Raw genomic sequence first — 25,434 nt, forward strand, 5'->3', positions numbered from 1 at the left:
ACTTAAACCATTCCTCCAAGCCAAAGACTTCCAAAATGCAGTACAAGCACTAGTCATCCCTCAAATAGAATACGGCAGCATCGCCCTCTGCGGTCTCCCCCTAACTACTACTGCACCCCTAAGAGCCTCTCTAAACGCTGCTGCGAGACTCATCACTGGGTCAAAAAAACACTCGCATATTTCCCCTGACTTGAAATCCCTGAACTGGCTGCCTTTTGAAGCCAGAATACATCTGAAAATCGCCTGCATGACACACAAGGCTATACACCTGAGCTCACCCGGATACCTCACCCAGAAGCTGACAATCTCTGGCGGCTCTAGAAACACTAGAGGCACAAACAATCTTCTGCTGAAACCTCGAAGATTCCGGAAGGAAAAAACTTATAAACGCTCCTTCTCAGGAATGGCACCCAGGATCTGGAACTCACTCCCTCCTGAAACCAGGCTCATCTCCTCCACTACACCTTTTAAGAAAGAAGTAAAAGGTATCCTCATGGCTAAATATACTTGAACTATCACTGTGGATTTTTTAAAGACTCTGCATCGATCTGTATTATCTGTTCGATCCCTTTGATTATTTGTATTACTTGTATTATTGACTTACCTGACTGCCTATGCTCCCATTTATTTGTACTATTATCATTATTTATGTACCTGTTTTACTATGCTCCCTCATGTACCTACCCCACCCCACTAATTACCTACAACTACGCTATGCCTAATGGCCTGTTATTTACTCTCCTGTTTGTATCCCTGCTTTGTAAAGCGCTCTGATATCTGCAAAGATCTTGTTCGCGCTATATAAAACTTTCAAAATAAAATAAATAAAATAAAGAACAGAGATGAATTTTTCGTTTGTCCACACGTGACAGGTCTTACTGATGACATACCATGGGGTGAGATATATATAAGAGATATATACAACTGACACTCTACATATAGACATGTTGTCTTTTTCTCCCCCCTATTGTTTTTGAAACGGCCCCTTTCAGACTGATACGCTCTTTGAGACACAATTTTCCATCTGTGTTGCACCAACTGACCACGGCTGACCACAGCGGAGGTCCGTAACTTGGGAGTTCATTCCCCCATACGACCCATACCTGGACATGATGGTACTCTAACATAACTACCACTACCTGTCTCACACATTGACCCACTTCAATGGTCACGGGATCACCGAGACTAGTGACTGATGCTTGTTAGCTCGTGCATAGTTTTGGGATTAATTACCTCAACACTCCACCAGTGACCGACTAGAGCCTTTGTACGCTCCCATTGAGTATAGCTGCACATCAGATACCTCTTGAAATATTGTAGTGATCTTGTCCCTTATCAATAATGAGTTTGTTTAAAATTGTCACACCATTTTTTCTTGTAATTTCTTTGTTTACATTGACGGTAATTCCGCTCACAAGATGGCGGCAGTATCTTGACTCATCAAGAGTTGGGAAGCGGTCTAGTGCCGCGTGTGCACTAGTGACGACGCACACAATAAAAGCGTTTCTTACTGTGTCTGCTCAGCCTCATCTACACTCCAACAGAAGCGGAGTCCAGGGTAGGTTGCACGCTACACGTGGCGACATCCATCGTTTGTGTGCTCTGTATACTTGAGCCTACTCTTCATCCTGACTCATACAAGAAAATTCCCCTGTTTTATTGTATATATTTATGTGGATTTACCTTGTTGCTTTGTGATGTCTAGTTTCACTTTGTTCACTTATGTCACGTCCTGCACACTGTCACTTATATGAGCACCTGGAACTTTTTTTTACGAAATACTTAAATTATAAATAAATGAATACTGTATAAACTCCCTATGTATTCTGCTCCTTAGCGTGAATTTACTCAACGCTGTCACCATTTTGATGTGATCCTGTTGGACAGCTGTCGAACCATTGTCTGTTTACACACATACTCTTCATCCTGGGCAAGCCTGGGATTTGTCACCAACATTCAGGTACACGTTTTTATCAGCATCTTCACTCATTTATGTTTTTCTCCTCTAAGCGAACAACTCTTTCTAGAGTGACTCCGCTACGGACTGTGGATTTGCATTCCACTTTGTAGATGGTAAGACCGTATGATTGTCTGTAGTGTTGATGACACTAGCCTATATTATATCCCAAAACTGCACGAGTAAGCTTACAGGATTTTTGGAAACACTGAGGGCTTCACCTCTAGATCAAATGCGATTACGGACAAGATATCTTATTCGTATGGCTTGCCATTTGACATACTTCGTAATTTTTTTCACTTTATGTTCTATCACGAAGCATTACCCTCTGCATGTGGTTAGACATACGCACTGCATGCGTAAATGTATACATCAGCTAAAAATTGTCGCTTGATATTTTTTACTTTCTTCTTTTCGCCCTCTGTTCCCTCCAGGTCGGTCCATATATTGATTGTCTGAAGGTATACTATACACTGTTCAAAGCTGGGGTAAGTCACAGCTCTAGAAAACATCTTTACGTTTCACCAACCTACCCTTGAGTAGTTCAGTTTGCACCTTTCACGGTGCTGACGAATTGCAGCGATCATCTTCGACACATGAATGACAAGAAACCTCCACCTGATTTTAAAGCCTATGTGGACCATTATATCAACATTTGACCTATACCTGCTATTACTATAACCGAGGGATCGACACATTAGACTATCCCTTTGGATTCCCTAGAGTTATTTTTAAACTCACTATTCACCACTCTACTTAATTACAGCACCTAAACATAGCACCTCACACTCCACGTCGGTAGCTTAAAAAGAACTCTAGCAAAGAGCCCCGCTGCGGGGCCCGTTGGACACGGCCATGCCGCCAACAAGGAGCTGCTTGATGATGAAGCATGATACCCCTTGGGGTGTGTGAGGGCTCTTGCTCCTGATGGATTAGATCCCCTAAATTGATTAATCAGGTACTTCCGACCCGCTTCCTCTTGACCCTCCCTTTTCATAGGAACTGCATACCTCTGTGGGCCTGTGTGCTGGACCTTTATTTGGCCATTCTCCCTCCCTTTCTATATTGAGTTACCAAATAAAAACATTCTCAAGTGGCAATGGTTGAGTGTTTTCACTGACCTCTTCTTGTCTCCTCTTCAGATTTTGCTGCTTTTTGCTTCTCTGCTGAAGTTCCTTGACGAGATCAGCACACTCAGTAAGCAGCATAACCTCCTCTGGGTTTCGGGCACCTAGTGGCTTCTTTAGGATCTGGGAGACCTGCAGAATTATAAGAGGCAATGGGGTATGAGTTAGGACATTGTAAACTGAAATTAACATCTGACTGCACCAGGCGAAGAACAGAAAGACAACATGGAACAGAAAGACTAAAGTCATCAGTATATTAATGATACTGGGTAAACACCTGTTTTGCAAAGAGCGGGGAAGTCTCAACAAACTCAAGCACTGACAAACTCAAAAATCTAGGATTGTTTTTATAGTGCAAAGATTTGAGTTTACATGTGCGAGTGGGGAAGCAGCAAAGAACACATTGAAGAGAAAAGGGTTGAGGAAGAATCTACTCTCCATTAAGAGGAAAGCCGCATTCACCTTGGGAAATCCGCAAGGTGAAGAAAGCCGGCTGCCCTACATATACCATTTAGCATCCATTTACACAGACCATTTGTGAGTGATATAATATATCACAGGTATGTTTGTAGTCATACATGAAAAACAAATAGGAATAGAAGGAATGCTTGCAAATAGCCCAAACTACTGTCAATCACTCTAGATACCATTACAACGAATCAATTTTCGCCCGATGTGTTACTCTATATAGAGGTGCACTGTCTGCAAATCAATACTGACCATTAGTCATTGAATTTGTCCATACCATACTGCCCAGACCTGTATCAGCCTCATTAGACCTTGTCAGTGAAGTACAGCTTGGACCCTGTGGCATAGGAATCAAGAGATAAACTTCTGGGCATATCCATGGCTTCTTTAGGGCGTTATATCACCACACAAAATACGATAAGGAATACTTGCACATAACCTAAACCACTGGAAAATGGTATGGGTAGCATTCCAACCTATCATTTTTCACTGATTGTTCCACTCTAGACAGAAGCCCACTTATACAAATCAGTACTGAACCTACTCCTCATGGAACAGTCCATCCTGAAACGCCAAGGGAGGTGCCTTGTAGAAGAGAACACAAGCTAACCCAAGTCCGGTTTTAGGTTTTTTAGACCAGGTCAGTGATGTATAGCTTAGATTCTATGGCTAGCTATGGACCCACACCTGGGCATACACTTGGCCACTTCACACTATACATCAGACACAAATGTGTGCAGTAGCCAGACCGCTCCTCACCCTACCAATAACATTTCAGATCATACCTGGCTTTTCTCCCTAAAAACTATCTCCAGCAGGTAAAATGACACCCTTCAAAGCACTTTATGCACCCAGTCAAGCAATCCATGGGAACTGCCTACTCTTCAATGAACGAAAACTACACTCCTATTTCCAAAGTAAATCTCTCCACTTAAAGCTGCCCCCCATAATGACTTGTCCTGCATTCATAAAAACTCAAACAGGAAGAACATCCTTCTCTGTACAGACAACCAAACGACGGAATTGAATACTTCCCCAGAATTAGGAGCATAGACAATCACATCTAATTCAGAAAGCACCAAATTCTTGGTTTTTTAATTCCCAATGAATACAAGTCAGATATTGTGATTCATAAAAAAAAATATGGTGAGTGGTTATGCGAGTATGTATTTCTGTTCTCACACTCTCCACAACACTTCCCAATCAAGCACTGCAATGTATGCTGCACGAGATTTGTAGTAGGTCTTTGAACCTCCGATATCTCAATGAACATTTCCCATTAGGTCATTCTACTTCCAGCACTCTTCCAAACTCACAGAATAGCGCACGCACAATGAAGAATGTGGCGTGGAACAAACGATTGCATGAAAAACAAGTGTATACAGGTAGGCCAAGATCATCGAGTGCTGAGTGGAACAGGTAGCAAGACATCGATCACGTTTTCTAGAGTGAAATGTACTTTAAGCAATCTAAACTACTTAGGTATTCCATTCCCTTAAGTAGGGCCAGCGGGCAAGAGGGGACCTTCTCTGACTCAAGTAAACCTGCTCACTTGTCTCCCAACAACCCACAAAAGGGGAATTTGCAGTGCTACGTTGTTTGGGAACAAAAACTGTTTTGCTACTAAAGCGAACTGCACCTTTTATCAGGACAGATGGGCAACGCTACTGCTGCTGAGCAATAGAATGGATTTTGTCACTGAACTGTGCCATTGGCTTCAATTCTGCAGAGAGGAGAAAGTGTTTCACTTTGGAGGAAAAGGACTCGGGGATATGGAGCTATCCAGCTAAAGCCTGAATAGGACATCCAAGCTTTTACACAATAAGATGTGTTCTAGCCAGTGTGCAAAACTGAGTCACTTGGTGACAGATTGTAAAAAAAAAAAAAATTTAAAAATGAGTGGTCACCTTTTTATGGGACCAAGTGCAAACCACACTCTGAGCAATGCCTGGTTGCCTGCAAATCCTTACCCCACCTGTTTACTTCTGAATTTCTGAAATCCGCACAATACCATTTGGATTAATTCATCATGTTTTCCTGGTTTTATCTGCTTAGAACGATATTCTTTGTGTTAATTATTGGTTTTCTGCATCTGGCCTCTTTTTTGTCCAACAGGCACAAAACAGAGAATGTAGAAGGAGCTATATTGCCTGAACACCTACCAAGTGCACTGCTCCAAACTCCATTACACCACCAATTATGATTGAGGGGGTCAACAGAAGGCAGCTACATATAGCTAGTACATAAATGATGAGCCTTGGTGAGCTCACTGATGGAAGTCCAAAGAGATGTGAAGTTTTTTATGAAATACTCAATTCCTACCGGCACAAGTGCATTTGCCAATAGTAAGCGCTGGTCACTTGGTGTTAACTTTCAGTATGTGCTCAACTCTGCCCCAGTAAGTAGTGTACCGTCTCTCCAACTCATATAAAATGTGGACTGTATATTCTCACTTTAGACAGCTGAAATTCTTAATCTTAAAGCTTCAATTTCAATACCAAAAATATATATATTTTTTTAAATCTGTCCAGCTCACCATCAATCAAACATACACTTAAACATCTTTATTCCATGTCTGCTCAGACCTTTATGGTCAGAAAATGTATGATATAATTTCTGTGTAGCCACCAGGTTGCATATTGATTACTAAAACTTCACAGTACTATAGGAAGAGCTTACCATTAACTCATTAAAACCTGATAATATCCTAACATAAGGCACGCTGCCTAGCAAGAGGAGGCTTGATCACAAGCCATGATCAACAGAAGCTTACATTTCTTCCATATATCTTAGACACCAGATTTATTATGGTAAGTTTGCTTCTCAGCTCTTAGACCACGGTGATAATGTATCAAAGCAGCCATCGACTCATACCCTCCCCTTCATCCAGCTACTGTTCAAAAGGTCACATAACCTCTTGAACTCGTGGTACAGCGTACTGCCATTTGCCAGAGCCTAGGTACAGTGGGCTATAAGTGGGAAGAAAAACTAGCGGTGTTTCAAAGGGGCGTGGCCGGTGTAATTAAGGGCGTGGCTTAAAACACATAAGCTAAAAATCTGTGTTGAGCATAGTGTGCTGCCCGTCTGGTATTTTGCTGTTTTTGTCATTGCATCCAGATATATCTTAACACGTGTAACATTATACCTACAACAAGTGAGGACTATTAACTTTGTCAATGGTTGTTAGTTGCATAAAATAAATAAGCAATAACTGTTGTGGCACCCGGGCTTCACTTTTAATGTTGAAAGCAATGCAAATATTACAGAGGTGAATGCAGTAAAGAATATTAGGAGTAATAAGGTTAACAAAAACAAAGCTTGTTACAGATGTGGTTCCTTTAACCACTTAGGTAACAATTCAAGTTCTCATGCTATGGGGAAGAGGTGCAATAAATGTAGGAAGTTAGGTCATTAATATCTAGGAGTTCTGCCTCCAATGCAGTTAGAGAGAATTGCTTGCCTGATGTCTGTCAGCAAATTACCTATGAGAGCGACGAAGGTGAACAATGTCAAGAATTTAACTTTAGAAACCAAACCTGGTGAGGCTACCACTGTTCTGGTTAAACAGATTGCTGCAAATATTGCTAAAAAAATTGTACTTTTGCAAATTTTTTATTGGTATTGTGTGTGTCCAAATCATGGTGGACTCTGGCTCGCCTGTAACTATGCTTTCTGAAGAAACCTTAAATTACTTTGGTGTAATAAGCTTCAAGAAACCTCTGACATAAAAGCTATAGCTTATGGTGAGTCTGAGATCCTTACTAAAGAGTATTTTGTGGATGTGTTAGAATTCTTTGGCAGATCTATTTCCACAAAGATGTATGTAGCCGTGAATGGCCGCGATATCATGGGTTGGATAGAGTGCGACTTGTCATCGTTCTAATACCAGGTACCACTGTGCCTGCTATGACTGTGAGAACATTTCCTGACGAAATTCTGCAGAGCTGCAGGCACGGAGGTCGTTGGAGGATGGCCTCAATGTATATGCTTTTACTTGACGAATAACGATTCCTTGAAAGAACATACCTGTTTCTCCTGGATTTCTTCCTTTCATACAACAGCCTTTTTTTAAATTCATTTCCAAAGTAAGGTTGTTAGGAGTCATTTGCAACAATCTCCAACAAATTCCCTGATTTTACCCCCTCTGGATGCATATTTCAATGATCGGGACAGTGTTCAGTCTTGTGTTCAAACTCAAAACAATGGTGCAAGTAATCAACATACTACTGATTAGGGTATTAGTTCTCAAGTGGATCCAAGAGTCATGGTGGACTCTGCCAGACCGCACCTGGCTAATTACTGTGTTGCTACTAGAAGTAGCAGAGTGTCAAAAACATCTTTGTATTTACAGGATTAAATCATGTAATTTTTTTTGTTGGTTTTTTTGGGGGGAAAGGGAGCTGTGTTATACACTAACAATGTTGTGAGCAAGCGACTGGTTAGAGCAGTGTTTCCTAAACTGTGGTCCGCGGACCCCCAGGGGTCCGTGACACATTCCCAGGGGGTCCGTAGGCAATAGTTTTAAAAGCACAGAAACATTTCTTGTATAATTAGCAGCTTTCCACCAACAATAAAAGTGTTAAGAGAATGCCAGTTATTAATGTACCGGCCGGAGCTGAGGAGAGTTTTGTTCAGTTGAACTAATGTAGCACAGATGGTTAATGTGCCTACTGCAAAGAATGTGTATCACGCATCTTAAAAAGCAGTATTTTATGTGCATAGGTTCGCGGTTACTGCTTTTGTCACAGAGATTATTTTGTTACTGTGTACTTCATAAGCGACAATCGTAATCTAGCAGAGGGACCTATAAACTGTCATCAAAGTGATGCTTGCAAACTGCATGGTACCAGTTAGTAACTTATATTTTTTCCCAGGTATTCATTATCCTGATGCTGCAAAAAAGATTTATTTGGGTGGAAATAAATTTCTCATGTTAAAGTCAGTGCTAGCCACTGTGTTATGTTCTGAATCCTGAGTTTGTGCTTTTCCAGACCGGGCACTCTTTAAACATTTTATATACACACTGATTTACATGTATGATTCAATGTCTCTATATGTGTGTGATGTAAAGTACTCTGACATCCTACAATTGTATGAGCGATGCTATAAAACAAATGAAATACATGTGACAGAGGGGCTATTACTTCAATATAAAATACTGAGCGCCAGATGTACGATCTGTTTTTATATGCGCGAACGGGTTAGCGAACCCGTTTATGCATGCAAAAACCTATTGAGCCATGTCCATAGCCTATTTCGCGAGTCGCAATTTGTTTGCGACTCACTAAATAGGTTTTGCAACTTGCTATTTGGAAGGGGCATTCCCTTCCAAATAGGGAGTCTCAAAACCATGTACAAATGTTTTGCGGTCGCAAACCAGTCTCAATTACCACCTACTTCAAGTAGATGGTAATGCATTCGCAAATGGGAAGGGGTCCCCAGGGGACCCCTTCGCAAATGCATGCAAAATCATTTTTTACGGGCAGGCAGTGGTCCCTTACCACTGCCTGCCCTTAGAAAATGAAACGAAAACGTTTCATTTTTTTTTTTTTTTTTTAAATGCATGGTAAACAGGCTGCATTTTTTTTAAACTGCTTTATTTAGAAAGCAGTCCGAGACATGGTGGCCTGCAGAGCCCAGCAGGCCACCATCCCTGGGAGGGCTGGCATTCCCAATGGGCTAGAAAATTGCGAGAGGCTTATTAATAATAATGAACCTCGCAATTTGCGACCCGATTGGGAATCCCAAACAATGTTAAACACACTGTTGTACACTTCATTTAGCGAGTCGCAATTTGCCACTCGCAATGTGTCGCCAATTGCGAGACGCTAAATTAAATGGTCGGACATCTGGCCCCAAAATCCATAGTACTTTGAGTATTTATTTTGTGTGCACACGTGTATTTTTTTCGAATTACTGTTTTAATTTTGAAATGTAACTCATCCAAATTGCTTGGTGGTCCCCGGCTTCCAGTGGTGACTCAATGGGGGTCCTCAGGAGTCAAAAGTTTGGGAATCACTGGGTTAGAGCATGCATTCTACTTGCGCCTCTGTGGGTGCCTCATGTTATTTTCCTTTGTATCCCTGCATCCTACAAACGCCGTTCTGTGTCCTGCAGGTCTAGTTGCTAAATCAGTTGTTTTTAACGCCATTCAGCAACGGAGCTGCGGGCACAGAGATCGTTTGAGGTTGGGCTCAATGTATAGGCTTTTACTTGACGAATAAAAATTCCTTGTAACAATGTACCCGTTTCTCCTGAATTTCTTTCTTCCATACAACAGTTCCTTTCAATTCTCATAAAGCATAAATAAAGACACAGCCCTTGTACTCAAACAAATTAATAAGGAAATCCGACATGAACTTATTAGTCCCCACCAGTACATTACAGATCAAAGCAGGAATTCAGAAACAACAAACAGCTAACCTCTCCATGCCCGCTCAGAATAACTCCAAACAATTTTGTTTTTGGGAGTTCGTTTTCTTTTACTCAGAAAACAGTATTCGGGCAGATTTTGACTTCTGGTCCTCCGTAGGCAAAACACCTTCACAACTACCAAACAAGTAAAGGCAAGGTCTAATTTCAGTCTCACTAATCTGGAGAGAACAACTGCCATCTTTTCGGATACAAACGTTCAGCACATTCCACAGACATGCTTGTCTCTTAAATGAATTCCCAAAAGCTAACCGTGAGCCATCTACTACTAAAAACTACTACTGTAGCTCTAGCCTGTCTTGTTAGGCCAAGATCGTTGCAAAATGTCACAAATCAAATGTACAGCTACAGAAAGCAAAATGATATTCTTAGCCTCTTCCATTACGGATTTAGAACAGGGAAAAGCACTGCAACTCCCACGTCTGGTTGTGGGCTGACAACATTTTACAACTGCGTGACTACCATTTCTGCCTCTTTATCATACTGCTAACATTCAACACCAGAATACGCATGGTGGGCTGAGTCCTGGCTTGGTTCAGGCGATACTTATAAAATGGCCATCACCTAGTAAACAAGCATTGGAAATGCAATAGGTCTCGCATTAGGAACGTTTGAGCTATTGGTATTGTAAATGACACTTTTTTTTATTTATGTGTTGGTTTTGAAAGTAGCAAAATTAATAGCTTTGTCAGTTACAATGTCAATAGTTTTGACTTTTGCAAATGTGACACCTATAGCATTTGTAATGCAATGTGTGTTGTATTTACGTGACTTAGATGTATTGATATATTTAATTTTGTAAATAATTAATAAATAAATAAAAGTTTTTGTAATTTATAATGGCAATAGCTTAAACGTTTGTAAATAACTTTTGTGAAGATTATGTTCAGTGTATTTTATTGTGACGAAAATCCAAGAACATTGCATTTGCACCTACACACACACAGAGCCACACACATATAGATGTGCTGGTGGATCTGGGGGATATGGTGGTGGTGGATGTGGTGGTGGTGGTGATGGTGGATGTGGTGGTGGTGATGGTGGTGGTGGATGTGGTGGTGGTGGTGGAAGTGATGATGGTGGAAGTGATGGTGGTGGATGTGGATGCAGTGGTGGATGCGGTGGAAGTGGTGGTGGATGCGGTGGAAGTGGTGGTGGATGCGGTGGAAGTGGTGGTGGATGTGGCGGTGGATGTGGCGGTGGATTTCATGGTGGATGTGAAGGTGGATGCGGTGGTAGTGGCGGATGGGGTGGTGGTTGTAGTGGATGTGGTGGATGTGGTGGTGGTGGGTGTGGTGGTGGTGGTGGTGCATGCGGGGGTGGATGTCATGATGGATGTGGAGGTAATGGTGGAGATGATGGTGGATGTGGTGGTGGTGGTGGTGGATGTGGTGGTGCTGTAGTGGATGTGGATGTGGTGGATGCGGTGGTGGTGGATGCGGTGGTGGATGTGGGGGTGGTGGAGGTGGATGTGGTGGTGGATGCGGTGGTGGATGCGGTAGTGGTGGATGGGGTGGTGGTTGTAGTGGATGTGGTGGTGGATGTAGTGGTGGTGGATGCGGTGGAAGTGGTCGTGGATGTGGTGGTGATGTGGCGGTGGATTTCATGGTGGATATGGAGGTGATGGTGGATGTGGTGGTGGATGTGATGGTGGATGTGGTGGTGGATGCGGTGGAGGTGGATGGGGTGGTGGTTGTAGTGGATGTAGTGGTGGTGGGTGTGGTGGTGGTGGATGTGGCGGTGGATGTGGAGGTGATGGTGGATGTGGTGGTGGTGGATGTGGTGGTGGTGGATGTGGTGGTGATGGTTCCCTTCAGGAAAATGTTGAAGACCTTCCTGTTTAAACAGTAGATTAGAACATCTGCAATAGCCCTTCTTAATTCTTTGTAGAAGCCAAAGGCACGGAGATACTCCTCCGGGAGTGAAGCCAGTCCGGTACAAACTTGCAAATAAATGGTGGATGTGGTGGATGCGGTGGTGGTGGTGGATGCGGTGGTGGTGGTGGATGCGGTGGTTGTAGTGGATGTGGTGGTGGATGTAGTGGTGGTGGGTGTGGTGGTGGTGGATGTGGCAGTGGATGTCATGGTGGATGTGGAGGTGATGGTGGATGTGATGGTGGATGTGGTGTTGATGGTGGATGTGGTGGATGTGGTGGTGGATGTAGTGGTGGTGGGTGTGGTGGTGGATGCGGTGGATGTGGAGGTGATGGTGGATGTGGTGGTGGATGCGGTGGATGTGGTGATGGTGGATGCGGTGGAAGTAGTGGTGGTGGGTGTGGTGGATGTGGTGATGGTGGATGCGCTGGTGGTGGTGGATGGGGTGGTGGATGTGATGGTGGATGTAGTGGTGGTGGATGTGGTGGTCCTGTGGGTTCCATAAGGGTTTGTGACAGAGAAAAGATGATCTTATTTCAATAACATTTAAATTCGTGTCCGTATTTGTGTCTAAGACAGATGCAATTCTTCCGGAATTTCGAACAAAGAGTACATTACACAACCAATGGTCGAAGCCATCCCGAAAAAACCAAGCATCCTGCTGTGAGTTAGAGGCCATTGAGGACCGTGCTGCAGGGGTGGCCTGGACGTCGCGCTCCATGGAAGGCTGAGAAGGCAGGCCAAGCGCCCAACAGGGCATTGGTGCTGTAGCCTGCAGAGCGTTGAGAGGGGCCATAAAAAGAAAGGGTACAGAGAGAGAGAGGGGGGTAGGGAGAAGGTCTAAGGGGTGAGAGAGAGGCATGGGAGAAGGTAAGAGGGATGGCAGTGAGGACGCGATGGAAAAGAGAGATCTCGCCATAGCACCCATCAGCCTGTGCCACCTATAGAGACCCACACACCCATATGTAAAACTGCGCCGCATTACTTAGGAACCTGCAGTAATAAACATGTATGCCTATAATGCTTGCACATATAGAGAGCGTTTCATACGAGACCTGGTGTTTGAAAGCACCCTAATAATTTATCAATAAAATAAGCATTGTAAAATAACAGATGTTGGTTTTACCACTCACTTTACCAACCTCAGAAGGATGACAGGCTTGGTTACTGGCTTTGCGAATGCTCACTTTCTCTCTCTCATTCATGCCATGTTCATGGAGTGAAGCTAGGTAAGTGTCATGTTTGAACAGAAATTCAGGTTTATCCATTGCAAAAAAGGTCGCTGAAGTTTGGCAAAAAAATGCGGATGAAAACAATCGAGTATTGGACATTATGTCCGTGATACATAGGATAGACTTCAAGGGAAAGAGAGAAGGTTTAGTGAATCAGGGAATCACGGCAACTTATGCTTAAGTGTTGGTCGGCTCATCGGGGGGGGGGGGGGGGTGACAGGTGGGATAAAGGCTGCTAGGTGAAGGGAATTTATAGAAGAGGGAACATATTGTGTAAAAAACACAAAAACGGAGACATTACACAAACAGAAGTAGGAATACAATTGTGGATCCACAGAAGGGCACAGAATAACAATTGACAGAGCCTGCCACCACAGAAAGCACATTCAATGAGCAAATAAAGGGTATACAATAAAACTCTAACACACCGAGTCATCTGTGTTAACTAAATTGCTTTCTGCGTGGGCTGCTACTTAATTCTGCGATGGAACAGAGGGAGGGGCCGAGCGACGGACTGAAGGCAGAGAAGGGGGGGGGGGGGGGGGGGAGAAATGCGACACGGCGGGAAGGGGCGGAGAGGGGAGAGGGTGTGAAAGCAGCAGCAGGGGCCTTTGAAGTGAAGCTAAGCTTCACTTCAAAGGTGTGGGAGGAGTGCGGCTGAGGGAACAGACGGCGATTTGGTGATGTGCACGCGCATTTTAGGTCAATGCGCTTGCGCATAAAGCCACGGGCACAGCACCAAATCGCCCAGTTAGGTAAAGTCTGTTTAAGACGCTATATAACGAGCTCCCGCTCAATGCGCATTGAGAAGGTCGCTCGACCTAAAAATGGAAACGTTCGTAAGAGAATGTGACCTGCCCCATCATCTAACTTGTCTCCTAGCCTTTTCAATCTCTACATAGCACCCCTTAGTGACATAATCACAGATCTCACAGCCTTGTTTACAGTAATAAAGAGATGACACTCAATTATACATTAGGGATGTCTACCCCCAAAATCAACCAATGTACTTCGAATCATTCTGGGTAGCGTTAAGGAACGGAAGATACAGTGCCTCGAATATTTGAATACTTTAAAAATCAGCATCCTAAAGCAACGTTCTCTCTAACCTCGAAGACACGAATTTTCAGAGCAGCTTTCCATTACACCCACATGCCCATAACAGAGCCAGCCACTGTATATTGTAGCCTCAAACTGTGCTGTCAAATGTTAATCCCTGTCCCCATGTACCACGTTTCTTGTACCCTCCTATGTTCAATTGTATGCATCGTCTTGCTGCTTTCAGGTGCTCATGCCGCTCTCTAGACCCACGTTTCTCTCTATATAGTTTTTGAACTTTCCTTCTACATCTCCATCTTTTCTCCTGCCTCGCCCCCAGACCCAAAAACGCCTCTTTAAGGCCCACCCTTTTATATCCGCTTCCTTCCCAGGCCAATGGCACCCTCGATCTACTCAGTAGTTCACCCTCCCCAAGATGTCTTTCTTCCCCGTCTCTTCTTACCCGCCGAACCCGTTGTCGGGTTTCCTCCACCTGGAGAATGCGAGCTCTTTGCTCGGCTTTTTTTTCCGTACGACCCATTATCATCAGCAAGCATAACAACACCGGCAGAAGTTCCGCTTCCGGCTTTGCGCCGGTAGTGACGTGTTCTGAGTTAGAGCTAGAAAGAGGCCAAAAAAATTGCACGAATTCTATGTACTCCGAGAAATCGATGGGTATGTCTATTCCCGTATCCAGGCGCGCAAAGCCCATAGGTCAAGGGCTTTAGCCGCCCCCACCTCCCCCGTTTCCACGCAGCTTTAGGACGGACAAAGAGCTTGAGCTTTTTAGGTCTCACCTGCCGTTGCGCTTGCGCATTCGAGCTGGCGAGAGTACAGGAAGAAACAAGCATTTACAATGCAACGGTTTCGTCTTTGCAAAAGTTAGAGCTATTGGCATTTTAAATGACATTTTTATTTATGTGTTGGTTTTTAAAACAGATAAATAAATGGCATTGTCATTTACAATGCCAATAGCTTAATCTCTCGCAAATGCCACACACACACACAGAGCCCCCCCACACACACACCCACACAGAGCCCACCCACACAGAGCCCACCCACACAGAGCCACACAGAGCTCCCCCCCCACACACTGCGAGACCCCCCACACACCCCAACATTGGGTGCTCACCAGCATACATGTGTAGTATAATGCGAATATTTAGATGAGGGTGTATTGTAATGTTTGCCCTCTTAATTTTCTAAAACACGTCAGGCGTCGAAGTATGTGTGCAGGTTTATCAGTTAAATAAATGTGGAAACAATTTTACATCCACATTTATACCCGAAATATACAGTAAATATGGATAAATAATTATAAAAATGGCCCAAACATAATTATGGATGAATACAGACGGAAATGTTAAAAAACAAATGCCATAAACCTGGAGCCTTAATTATACTCCCAAAAAACTAAAGCACATTCAGTTACAGTACATAACTCACCAACCCCAGTACAGACATATCCCTCACAATCCCAAGTACATACACTGGCACAATTGCACGCACACACATTAAAATCACAGCCCTCCGTAAACTAAAATCACAACACTATAATAAAATATTATTCCAATAATAAAACCACACACCCCTTCCACATCTCTCATGATTCCTACAAATATACCCTATGTGATGTGACCGGCAGCTACAGCCCCAGTAGAAGTGCCACAGTCCAGTGTTCAGCCTCATCCCTTCACAGACCCCTCCAGTGAACCACAGTCCCCAGTACATGCATCAGAGTGGGAAGTACACACCTCTCGTACGTCAGTAATCCCATCATTGACAAGGTAACTTCTTCTTGGGTTCACGTGAGTCCCAGCATGTGCTTTCGACTTTTGTCCCACTCGTCAGATTAGTCTCCATGACAACGCCCCACCCTCGGGGGTTTCCTGTGGCGGACACAATGGCAGCATGATCCCAGCAAAGCGATGCCCGAAGACTAAAGACATCCGGGGACCCCTCAAAACATGGAGGACGCACACCTTTACTGCACCCAGGGTGTTAGGGCACCGCATTTCATCATCTGAGCGGACTTCTGCTAAAATAGAGAAATCCGCACAGCTCAAAGGAAAACCTATAAATTAAAGGCCGGGCGGGGCTTAGATGGGCGGAACAGGAAAACCACATCACTGGACCACTTTTTTGGGCATATCGGAATTTTAACCAACCAGCACTTAACACAAAAGGACTAGCTGCTTCTAGGAAACGTGGCACTACCAGAAACCTCAAAGTACTCAAAGTCTAACAGATGAAAGGCTGAGGTCAGCTCTGCGCAGATTTAAAACACTCTTAGCTATCCATACTCGGCATCTGGCACATGAAATGCTGGCTCGGCTTGTGTTGTTTCAAACCTGTCAACAGCAGATACCGTAAAGCTCTACTATGCCGCAGGTGCATAAGCCCGTTGAACTATAGTACCGGGCAACTTGGTTTATCCACGTGTACAGCATTCAAATACTATTTACAATGCTGATAGGGGAAGGCACAGGCGATCTTACTCGTGACACGCCGGGTCACGTGCAGGAGGGGATCAAAACACATTTCCACAAATGGCAGGTCGTGCTTCTCTATGTGCACCAGACTGTAATAAAATACAATAGACGCGGGCACAAGGGTGAGATCCTTTGGATTGTGTATACCAGAGATCAGCCATGCATGCGTTGGGCATACATACATGTTCGGCGAGGCCAGCACAGGGCAGTGTCTCCTGAGCATGTATGTATTTTCTTACACGGCTGCGCTTGCACCAGAGTGCAGGCTTCAGCAGGCGAAGCGCGAACCAAAAACTCCCTTCTGCATCTGGAGATAAAGTGTTTTCTGCCACATTGCAAATTGAGCGGGGAGGGAAACTTAACTGGGAGCCGTCGTTATCATAACTTTTAAAATGCTGACACAAGCACATCTGGTTTATACGAGAAAGGGGCCAGGGAAAAGGAGGTACAGAAAGGGAACGAAGACAGAAAGCAAGAAAGAAAAATATAAGAACAAAGTAACAGAAATACAATTAAAATAAAGGCTATAGGGATGTCAAAAGCAAAGAAAACAGTGAGTGTCAAAGTGAGAGAAAGAAACATAGCCCGCAGGAAATAATGAACCAGTCCTTTTTGCGTCACTCACCAGAGGACAGTTTTTTATTGCCTCACGCCACTTCACTGCACTAAATATCTGGGAAGCCGCGTTGCTGGAAGACGAGAAGGCAGCAAATCGAAGCCGCGCGCTGGTCCTCGAGCGATCACACAGGGGCGCGCATTGATCATCATTGCGCACAACCAGGAAGGAAGGCTAAAGGGCACACATGAGCGGGGCTTCGGGGCTTTAAAACACTCTAATCACGCACTTTAATGGGATAATTATGCCAGCAGTGATCAAGAGATGTAGGAGAGAAGGGGAGAGTTGCCTCGATGCAAGCGGACGAGTACTGCTTGTGGTTAATTAGCACGCATTTCTTGAAGCCATGTGGAAGCAGGCTATTCTCTTAATTTTTTTTTTTTTTGAAAATTTCTTTATTAGCAGGATATATGAAGTTATGGTAAGCAGAGCATAACAGTTCGGTACATAAGTCACATATTTGCATCATATGGTCGCACTGACAGGATATACACATTTTCATTTTTCATTATGTCACTGTAACACCCAAACTAAACTCCCCCAACCCTCGCCCTCCCCCCTCCAGGCACTTCCTATTCACATTTATACCAGTCCGTGGTGTCGGACATTCTTACACGTGTATATGGCGTGTGTTATAGTATCCCTGTTGTATGCGCACTAGGGGCATGTGGGGTTAGACACTGTCGTGTTAGTGCCGTCTGTGGCTGTGCACCTGTAGATTCGTGCGATGGGTCCTACCTGTTGGCGGGCGCCGCATAAGTGTCAGTCTATGATGTGGAACTACCCTCATTCCTGGTGTCCCAAGTCTATGGTGTGTTCCGAGTCTGAATCGTTCCCCGACTCAAAGGACCCCAGCAAAGCATTCCAGTCTAGGGAGATGGGGTGTTTCCTAAGCCCTCTGCGTTCTTCGCTCTGCAACGTCGTACTTTCAGCCTTTCCCCACCTCACTAGCTCCGCCCTCCACATCTCAGGGTCTGGTGGCTTGGGGGACTTCCACCTCATGGTGATCGCAGGCTTCGCTAAGATCATGGCTAAGTCTGTGAACCGTGTACCTACGCTCTTTCTCCGCTCCACAGGGCCCAGTCCCAGGAGGGTATATTCCAATGTGTTGTATGGTTTGGAAGGGACTAGTCTAGCTAAATCAGACTGTACTGAGGTCCAGTAGTACCCCAGCTTAGGGCAAGCCCATTGCATGTGAACCAGTCGGGCATCCTCCCCCCCACACCTTGGGCATGTATTAGGAGTGTCTGGGAACATAGTGTGCAGGCGGTGAGGCGTCAGATATGCTCAGTAGAGGAGCATGAGCTGTATGAATTTAAACTTCTGGTTCCTCAATACCTTTTTGGGGTATTTCAAGATCCTGTCCCATTCCTTATCTCTGAGCGTTCTCCCAATGTCGTGTTCCCACTTATCTCGTAATGGTTGCAGTGAGATGGCCCTGCCCTCTCTTATACCATGCGTTATCCACCTGGTCAGGTGGCTGCCAGTCCCCATTAGATACTGCATCGTGATTAGTGGGTTTGTGTGGCTCGTAAGCAAATTATGCGGGGCAGTAGGATTCCAGCAAGTAAGTGGGTCACACGACATTGAAGATAAAGTGCTTGGGGTATCACAGTGGAGAAGTGTGGCTCACTGGTTAGAGGAGGCAGACCTGGAAGCATTGGTCAGCCCGGGACCAGGGTTCAATTCCTGGCTCGGCGGGGTCTTGAGTCCTAAAATGTCCATGGACTCGACAATTCTCGCTCCGGTGCCTACTCGATTCACGGGTTCACACTCTGCGACTCTGTGCAATAGCTTGCTTAATCTCCACAACGGCCCCTCGTGGCAGGATGCGTGGCTTTCACCTTGCGGATACCCTGCCGGGGTTATCTCACAGGGGAATACCAGAACGGGTTCCCTAAGCAAGCGCTTAGAAACCGCTTGGTGATTTGCGCTATATAAATTCATTTCAAGAAACGTTTAAAAGAAAAAACATGTGCATGGCTGAGCAGTTCCAAATTTCGAGGAAAGCGAGTGGGTAATAGTGAAAAAGGAGACAATAGCGCGATGGAGGAGAGCTCGGGGCGGGTTGTTCGTGCTCTCCCCTTCCCATTGGCTGGAAGGTAAATTTCCAGCCAATGGGGAGAGGAGAGGGCGGGACTTAAAAAAAGACCCAGAAACACCCCCGAATCGCGTTCCGACGGGGAAAGAGTGATTGACAGCCAATCTCTTCCAATGGCTAGCCTCCATTTATGGAGCTAGCCAATGGAAGACAGATGCGGGACGAAGCCCCATACTGTAGGACATAAGATTTCACCCTGGGCGGAGCACTGCTTCGCACTGCTACGGTCAGGCCGAAACCTAAAAATCATCTTGTTAAGAAGGACGGTAGGCAAAGCTAAGTTAAAACTCAAGTTTTAATTGTATTAGTGAAATACAACACACCAGCAGCAGAAGGGTTTCGTGAAGGTTGCAGGCTGAGTCAATATGGGACACTGGCAAAATTATCTTGCTGGCATTCTAGAATGCCAGCTGATCTGCAAAGCAAGCGTAAGAGCAGGGACGCGCAAGGCGGGCACGGAGGCTTAGTGGGGACAAAGGGTAGCAAAGGAAAATGTCCAACATAACACATCTCCTTACAGAGGAAAACAAAGTAGTGGTTCATAATAACGAGAAAAAGGAGAACCACGCACACAGTATGTTAGATGTAATATCCCCAGCGGTCTAGTGGTCGCATGCACACACACATCCACACATCCGCGGGCCAGGCGTGGCCTGCGGGGTTAAATAAAAGGAGGACGCCCGCTCGAGGACGTCACTTCCGACTGAGGCACTGTGTCGGTGTGGTTTGCCTGCTGCTGCGCGACCTGCCCCCCGCTGCCTCACGAGCCACGGCGAGGCCCTGTGTCACCCCGAAGAGCAGCCCACAACATTGGCGAAGAGCGGACGGGCCCAACCCCGCCCGTGCACTAGAGAGTGAGGCGGAGCACCCTGCCTCCCTACGCGACCATACCGCGTGTCTGCCCACGACACGGACCCAGCCTGTCCTCATCTGGCCACCCCTACCACATCGCCGTGGGGATCGCTGGAGGCCCCAGTGGTCTGCCCCGGGAGTCGGCGCACCGCGAAGAAGATCCGGGCTGGCGGTGCGAACAGGTGCCGTACCTCACGCTTATCGCGTGAGCCGCGGGTACGCGGAGTGCCCTGTCAATGCTCACGCATCTCACTTGAGACCCTGCAAACGACTTCTGGTGTCTTTTTTTCTGCGCCTGGAAGGGAGTGTGAGCAGCAGTCTGGCCTGGGGAAGAACTCCGACGTCCCTACACACCCAGACGCCGGCAGAACACTCAACGGAGCTGAGGTAGGCCTCCCAGCTGCCGCGTGGCATCGCGGATTTAGCGGGAAGGCGGGAACGCTCAGTGAACACACACCACCCAGATAAGGCGGCAGAAAAAGGAGGAAGAAGGGATAACCACCCCAACTGACTACCACCATGGGGGATGGAGACGCGCCAGCAGCCACCATCAACATCCCATTCCAGCATGCTGCATCTGGGGTCCTGCCACCATTCAGCGAAATGGAAGATCCGTCCACAGTGTCCCCACGTTGGAAGGTATGGCGAGAGAGACTGAAAAATTACTTTGTGGTCACGAGAGAGATGGACAAGGCAGTGAAGAGGTCTCTATTACTACACTATGCAGGGGACGAGATATTCAGGTTATTCAAACATTTGCCTAATACGGGGGCGGCGGATGATTATGACTCTGCAGTAACCGCCCTCAACGGTCATTTTGACCCACAGCTGAACCTAGACTTTGAAGTTTTCAAACTGGGACAGGCACGTCAGAGGGAAGGTGAGACCATGGACCGCTTCTATGCCAGTGTAAGGGAGCTAGCAAGTGCCTGTACTGACGAGGATCAACCGAAAGCCATACGGAGCAAATCATCCAAGGGTGCCTAGACAAGGCACTGAGGGGATCGATACTATGCAAACCAGGGATCTCCCTTGAGGACATTCTAGTGCTGGCCAGGTCCCATGACCTCTCAAATGTCAGGGGCCACTGCCATGGAACAAGCCCTCCATAAACCCCAAAACAAACAGAGGCCATCAAGAGTGAACGGGCAGACGCAGTGAGGGCCCAGCCACGTGGGCCACCCCAGAAAGACTACCGGAAAGACCAATCCCGGGCACGGTGTGGGTACTGCGGGCACGAGCCACACGCGGCCAAGGACTGCCCAGCCCAGGGCAAAACCTGCTCAAATTGTGGGATTCCAAACCATTTTGCAACGATGTGCCGAAGAAGGAACACATCAAAAACATTCAGAAGAACGCGCACACCCTCCAAAGCAATTCAGCAGCTGTCGTTAGTTGAGCCACCATCACTGAAAGCAGAAAAACACCTACCCACAATGGATGAAGACTCGGAGTCTGAGGATAAAGAGGCCTACATCGTCTCTTTTGCACGGGAACTAAAACAGCGATCCAGGTAGACCCGAGGAAATCCAAGGCCATCAAGGACGCCCTAGCGCCAAAATCCCCAACAGAAATAAGAAGCTTCCTTGGGATGGCTACTTACTGTGGCCGATTCATACTGGGCATAGCCACCTGGAGTGAACCACTAAGGGGGCTGACCAAAGCGGATGCCGTCTGGCAGTGGGGTCCGAAAGAAGACGAAGCGTTCCGAGGGATCAAGGACGCTCTCCTGGAGAAAGCTACCCTGTCGTACTTTGACCCCAAGAAGCGCACAGAGGTGTTAGTGGATGCCAGCCCAGTGGGCCTTGGCGCGGTGCTGACCCAGGAACATGAACCCGGGCAATGGACAGTGTTAGCATTCGCCAGCAAAGCTCTTACCCCAACCAAGACCAGGTATGCCCAGGTTGAAAGAGAGGCCCTAGCCATTAAGTGGGCCTGTGGCCACTTCCATCTGTACCTGCGAGGACACCCTTTCGTCATGGTCACCGACCACCAACCCCTGGTGTCCCTCTTCAAGGGGACTGCTCCACATCCACCACCCCGCATAGAACGATGGGTGATCCAACTACAACCATACAAAATGGAAGTCGTATACCGACCGGGAGCCAAAAACCCCGCGGATATTCTGTCACGCCATCCATCCCTGCCTGATCCGGAGTCGGTAGACGACGACTGTGAGGAGTATGCCCAGTGGGTGGCACTTACCTCATGTCCCACAGCATGACGATAGAAGAAGTCAAAGAAGCAGCTGCCACCAACAATGTCTACCTGAGGTCGTTGAAAGCGGTTCAAGAAGGCTCGTGGGCCGAATACCTCCGTACCTCCAACTCCTGGTCAGCCGAGGACCGAGAATCCCTCACGAAGATGTGGAGAGTCAGACATGATCTGAGCGCGACGGAAGAGGGGGTGCTACTGAGAGGGTCGCGCCTGGTCATCCCCCAGAGCCTAAGGGACAGAGCGGTGCAACTGGCCCACGGGGGGCACCAAGGCACCACGAAGATGAAGGTGCGCATGAGGGGAAAAGTATGGTTCCCGGAGCTAGAGAGCATGGTAGAGGAATACGTGCGGAAATGCATGGCCTGTCAGCTGATGAGTGACCCTGAAAGGCCCACGCCTGTGATTACTGAAGAAGCCTGTACATCTTCCTGGACCAAGGTGAGCATAGACTTCGGGAGCTTTCCGGGAGAAGGACACACCCTACTCGAAATACCCACTGGTAGCTTCCACGGCATTCACCCATGTGGGGCCGGCCTTAGAGAAAATTTTCTCCATGTTTGGATACCCGTCGGAGGTACGAAGTGATAATGGGCCACCGTTCCAAGGAGCTGAGTTCACCTCATTTCTCCGGACAAGGGGAATTCAACACCGCCGCATCACACCCCAATGGCCCCAGGCAAATGGAAATGTTGAACGATTTATGCGAACCCTAAACAAAGTATTCCGAATAGCAATGGTAGAACAGGCCCACCCAGAGCAGAGGCTACATGAGTTTCTGCGGGAGTACTGGGGCACCCCTCATTGCACCACCCAGAGCAGTCCGTGGACCCTCATGTTTCAAGGACCGCAAAGAGATCTTCTCCCCAATGGCCAGGGGTGGACACCGCCCCCAGCTGACATCAGTGAAGCCCAGGAATGGAGGTGCCAGGGGAACCAACGAGCTAGTCCCCTCAGAAAGGCCACCCCCAGAAGAATGAGCCCAGGGACCCGGGTGATCATACGAAACAGAAGCCCAGGGGGAAAATTCCAAACTCGGTATGAGCCCGGTACCTGGACGGTTACGTCCACGTGAGGCACCATGATCACGGCCCAGAAAGGTGAGGAGGAAGTGTCGAGGAATGTCTCCTGGTTCAAGGCCATATCGTGAGAAAATAGACAAGTCTCCGAGCCAGAAGGAGGGAACCCCGACTCGAGTGTGTTGACAGCCCCTGAAGGAGCGGAAGAGAATATGTTGATGGAAGGGCAAGTAGAGGGACCCAAGAATGCATCAGTGCCTCTGACACCATCCATCACGACCAGCGGTGCTTGTCAAGATGCCGAAAATGGTAGGGCCAACTCACAGAGGTACAACCTGCGGCCAACCCACCACCAAGCCAGAGACTGAGAGACTACGCCTGTCTGCTGAGACCCTGAAGTTGTCACCAAGGGACACGCAAGTACCCAGGCATTTTGTTTGCAAATGTTGTAATCCAGGACTGTTGTGTTTGTGTTGTAAGCAAAGAAAAACAATATATAGTTGGATAGGGATGTAATATCCCCAGCGGTCTAGTGGTCGTACGCACACACGCATCCACGCATCCACAAATCCGCAGGCCAGGCGTGGCCTGTGGGGTTAAATAAAAGGAGGACGCCCGCTCGAGGACGTCACTTCCGACTGAGGCACTGTGTTGGTGTGGTTTGCCTGCTGCTGTGCGACCTGCCCCCGCGCTGCCTCACGAGCCACGGCGAGGCCCTGTGTCACCCCCAAGAGCAGCCCACAATATTAGTCACAAACAAAGCCTTTGTACTTGTTGGGCTTCACAACACTTCGACCATGTCTACTAATACCATCCTGCTCCTCCGCGGTGTCACCTTCTTTTTCCTGTCCTTCTTCTGACTCAATGATGCTCTCTGTCTCAGTAAAACCCTCAGCATTGCTAATTACTGGGTCTCCTTCTTTTGCAATAACTTCCTCAGGATCCTGATCTTCCTCTGACTGGCAGTCACTCACCCCACCGTGCGACTCGTCCGAACTACTAGTGCTGACATCTCTGTATACCCCGATGAACTCAATGTGTGCCTGGTCAATACCAACCAAATTGCCATTGGATTGGGATAATACAGGTCTGCAGTCCTCTTCTCCACCCGACTCTGATCCCTCATTGTTCAACCAGTCAAAGTTGTCCTTCTTATTAGTGTACTCCTGTTCCTCATGTTGTGGTGATCCAGCAGCGCTCTGATCATTAGTTCTATCGCACGGGTCTTCAAACTGTGGGGCGCGACCCTCAGGGGGGCCGTGGAGTGATACCAAGGGGGTCGCGCCTTCAGTCACACTTTTGAAGAGGCCCAAGGGCTTCAGCCCCCCTCCTCCCTCGTGTGTCTCTCAGCCCGGCTGCTGCGGCAGTGAAACTCGAGCTGCTGGGGGCTCAGCTGGGCAGTGTCTGGAGTCATCTCCTGCGGGCTGAGTTTTTCACAGGTCTTTAAAGACCATTTGCATATTTACATGTCTTTGTAAAACTTGTTACAGAGGCTTAGTTTTTTTCCTGGTTTCAGTACCCCCTGGGCCCCCACCCTGTTCCTTACATTTGTATTTTACAATTACTGTTGTACTGTGAGAATGCATTTAATGAAAAGGAATATAAAGTAGGATTGCCAAAATAAAAATGCCTGCCTGTTTTGTTTAAAGAGCCTGGAAAGACCTCCCATTGACACTAAATAGACTTTTAAACACAAAAGTATGTATGCATTCTTTGTGTGACTTTTCTGTCTTTTTTCTCTTCATCAGTCATGGATCATTGAGGCAGCCCTAGAACACAATTAAAAGTGCTTTCTATTTATATTTGCTGTTCGAAGTATGCACAGATAAATGCTGAAAATACAGCTTTAGGTGACTGCTTATTTTTGTACCAACTGTGCCATCAAAATAATCTGCTGGCAACCCTAACCATAGGACTGTAAGTTTGTTGCAGGATAAGCACATTATTTATTTCCTCCACCCTCGATCCCCGAATAATGCCGCAATAGTTTAACTTAGATCTTAAACCCTACG

The 25,434-nt window shown here is 46.6% G+C and overlaps 1 protein-coding gene across 5 annotated transcripts in view; it reads right to left on the reverse strand.

Annotated features, from left to right (window-relative positions):
* The window catches only part of SIRT7 (sirtuin 7), a 185,831-nt gene that overhangs the window by 97,158 nt on the left and 63,239 nt on the right, over positions 1-25,434 (reverse strand). For 2 of the 5 annotated variants that reach the window (XM_086931173.1, XM_086931172.1), the window contains exon 2: positions 3,079-3,216. In XM_086931173.1, the coding sequence (XP_086787299.1) occupies positions 3,079-3,165 (87 nt within the window). In that variant the 5' untranslated portion in view covers positions 3,166-3,216. Of the gene's footprint in view, positions 1-3,078; positions 3,217-14,320; positions 14,473-14,591; positions 14,776-25,434 lie in introns of those variants that run through there. The other 3 variants (XM_086931169.1, XM_086931171.1, XM_086931170.1) reach the window with 3 other exon arrangements.

Source organism: Lissotriton vulgaris, chromosome 7 (assembly GCF_964263255.1).
Source record: "Lissotriton vulgaris chromosome 7, aLisVul1.2, whole genome shotgun sequence".
Classification (NCBI taxonomy): domain Eukaryota; kingdom Metazoa; phylum Chordata; class Amphibia; order Caudata; family Salamandridae; genus Lissotriton; species Lissotriton vulgaris.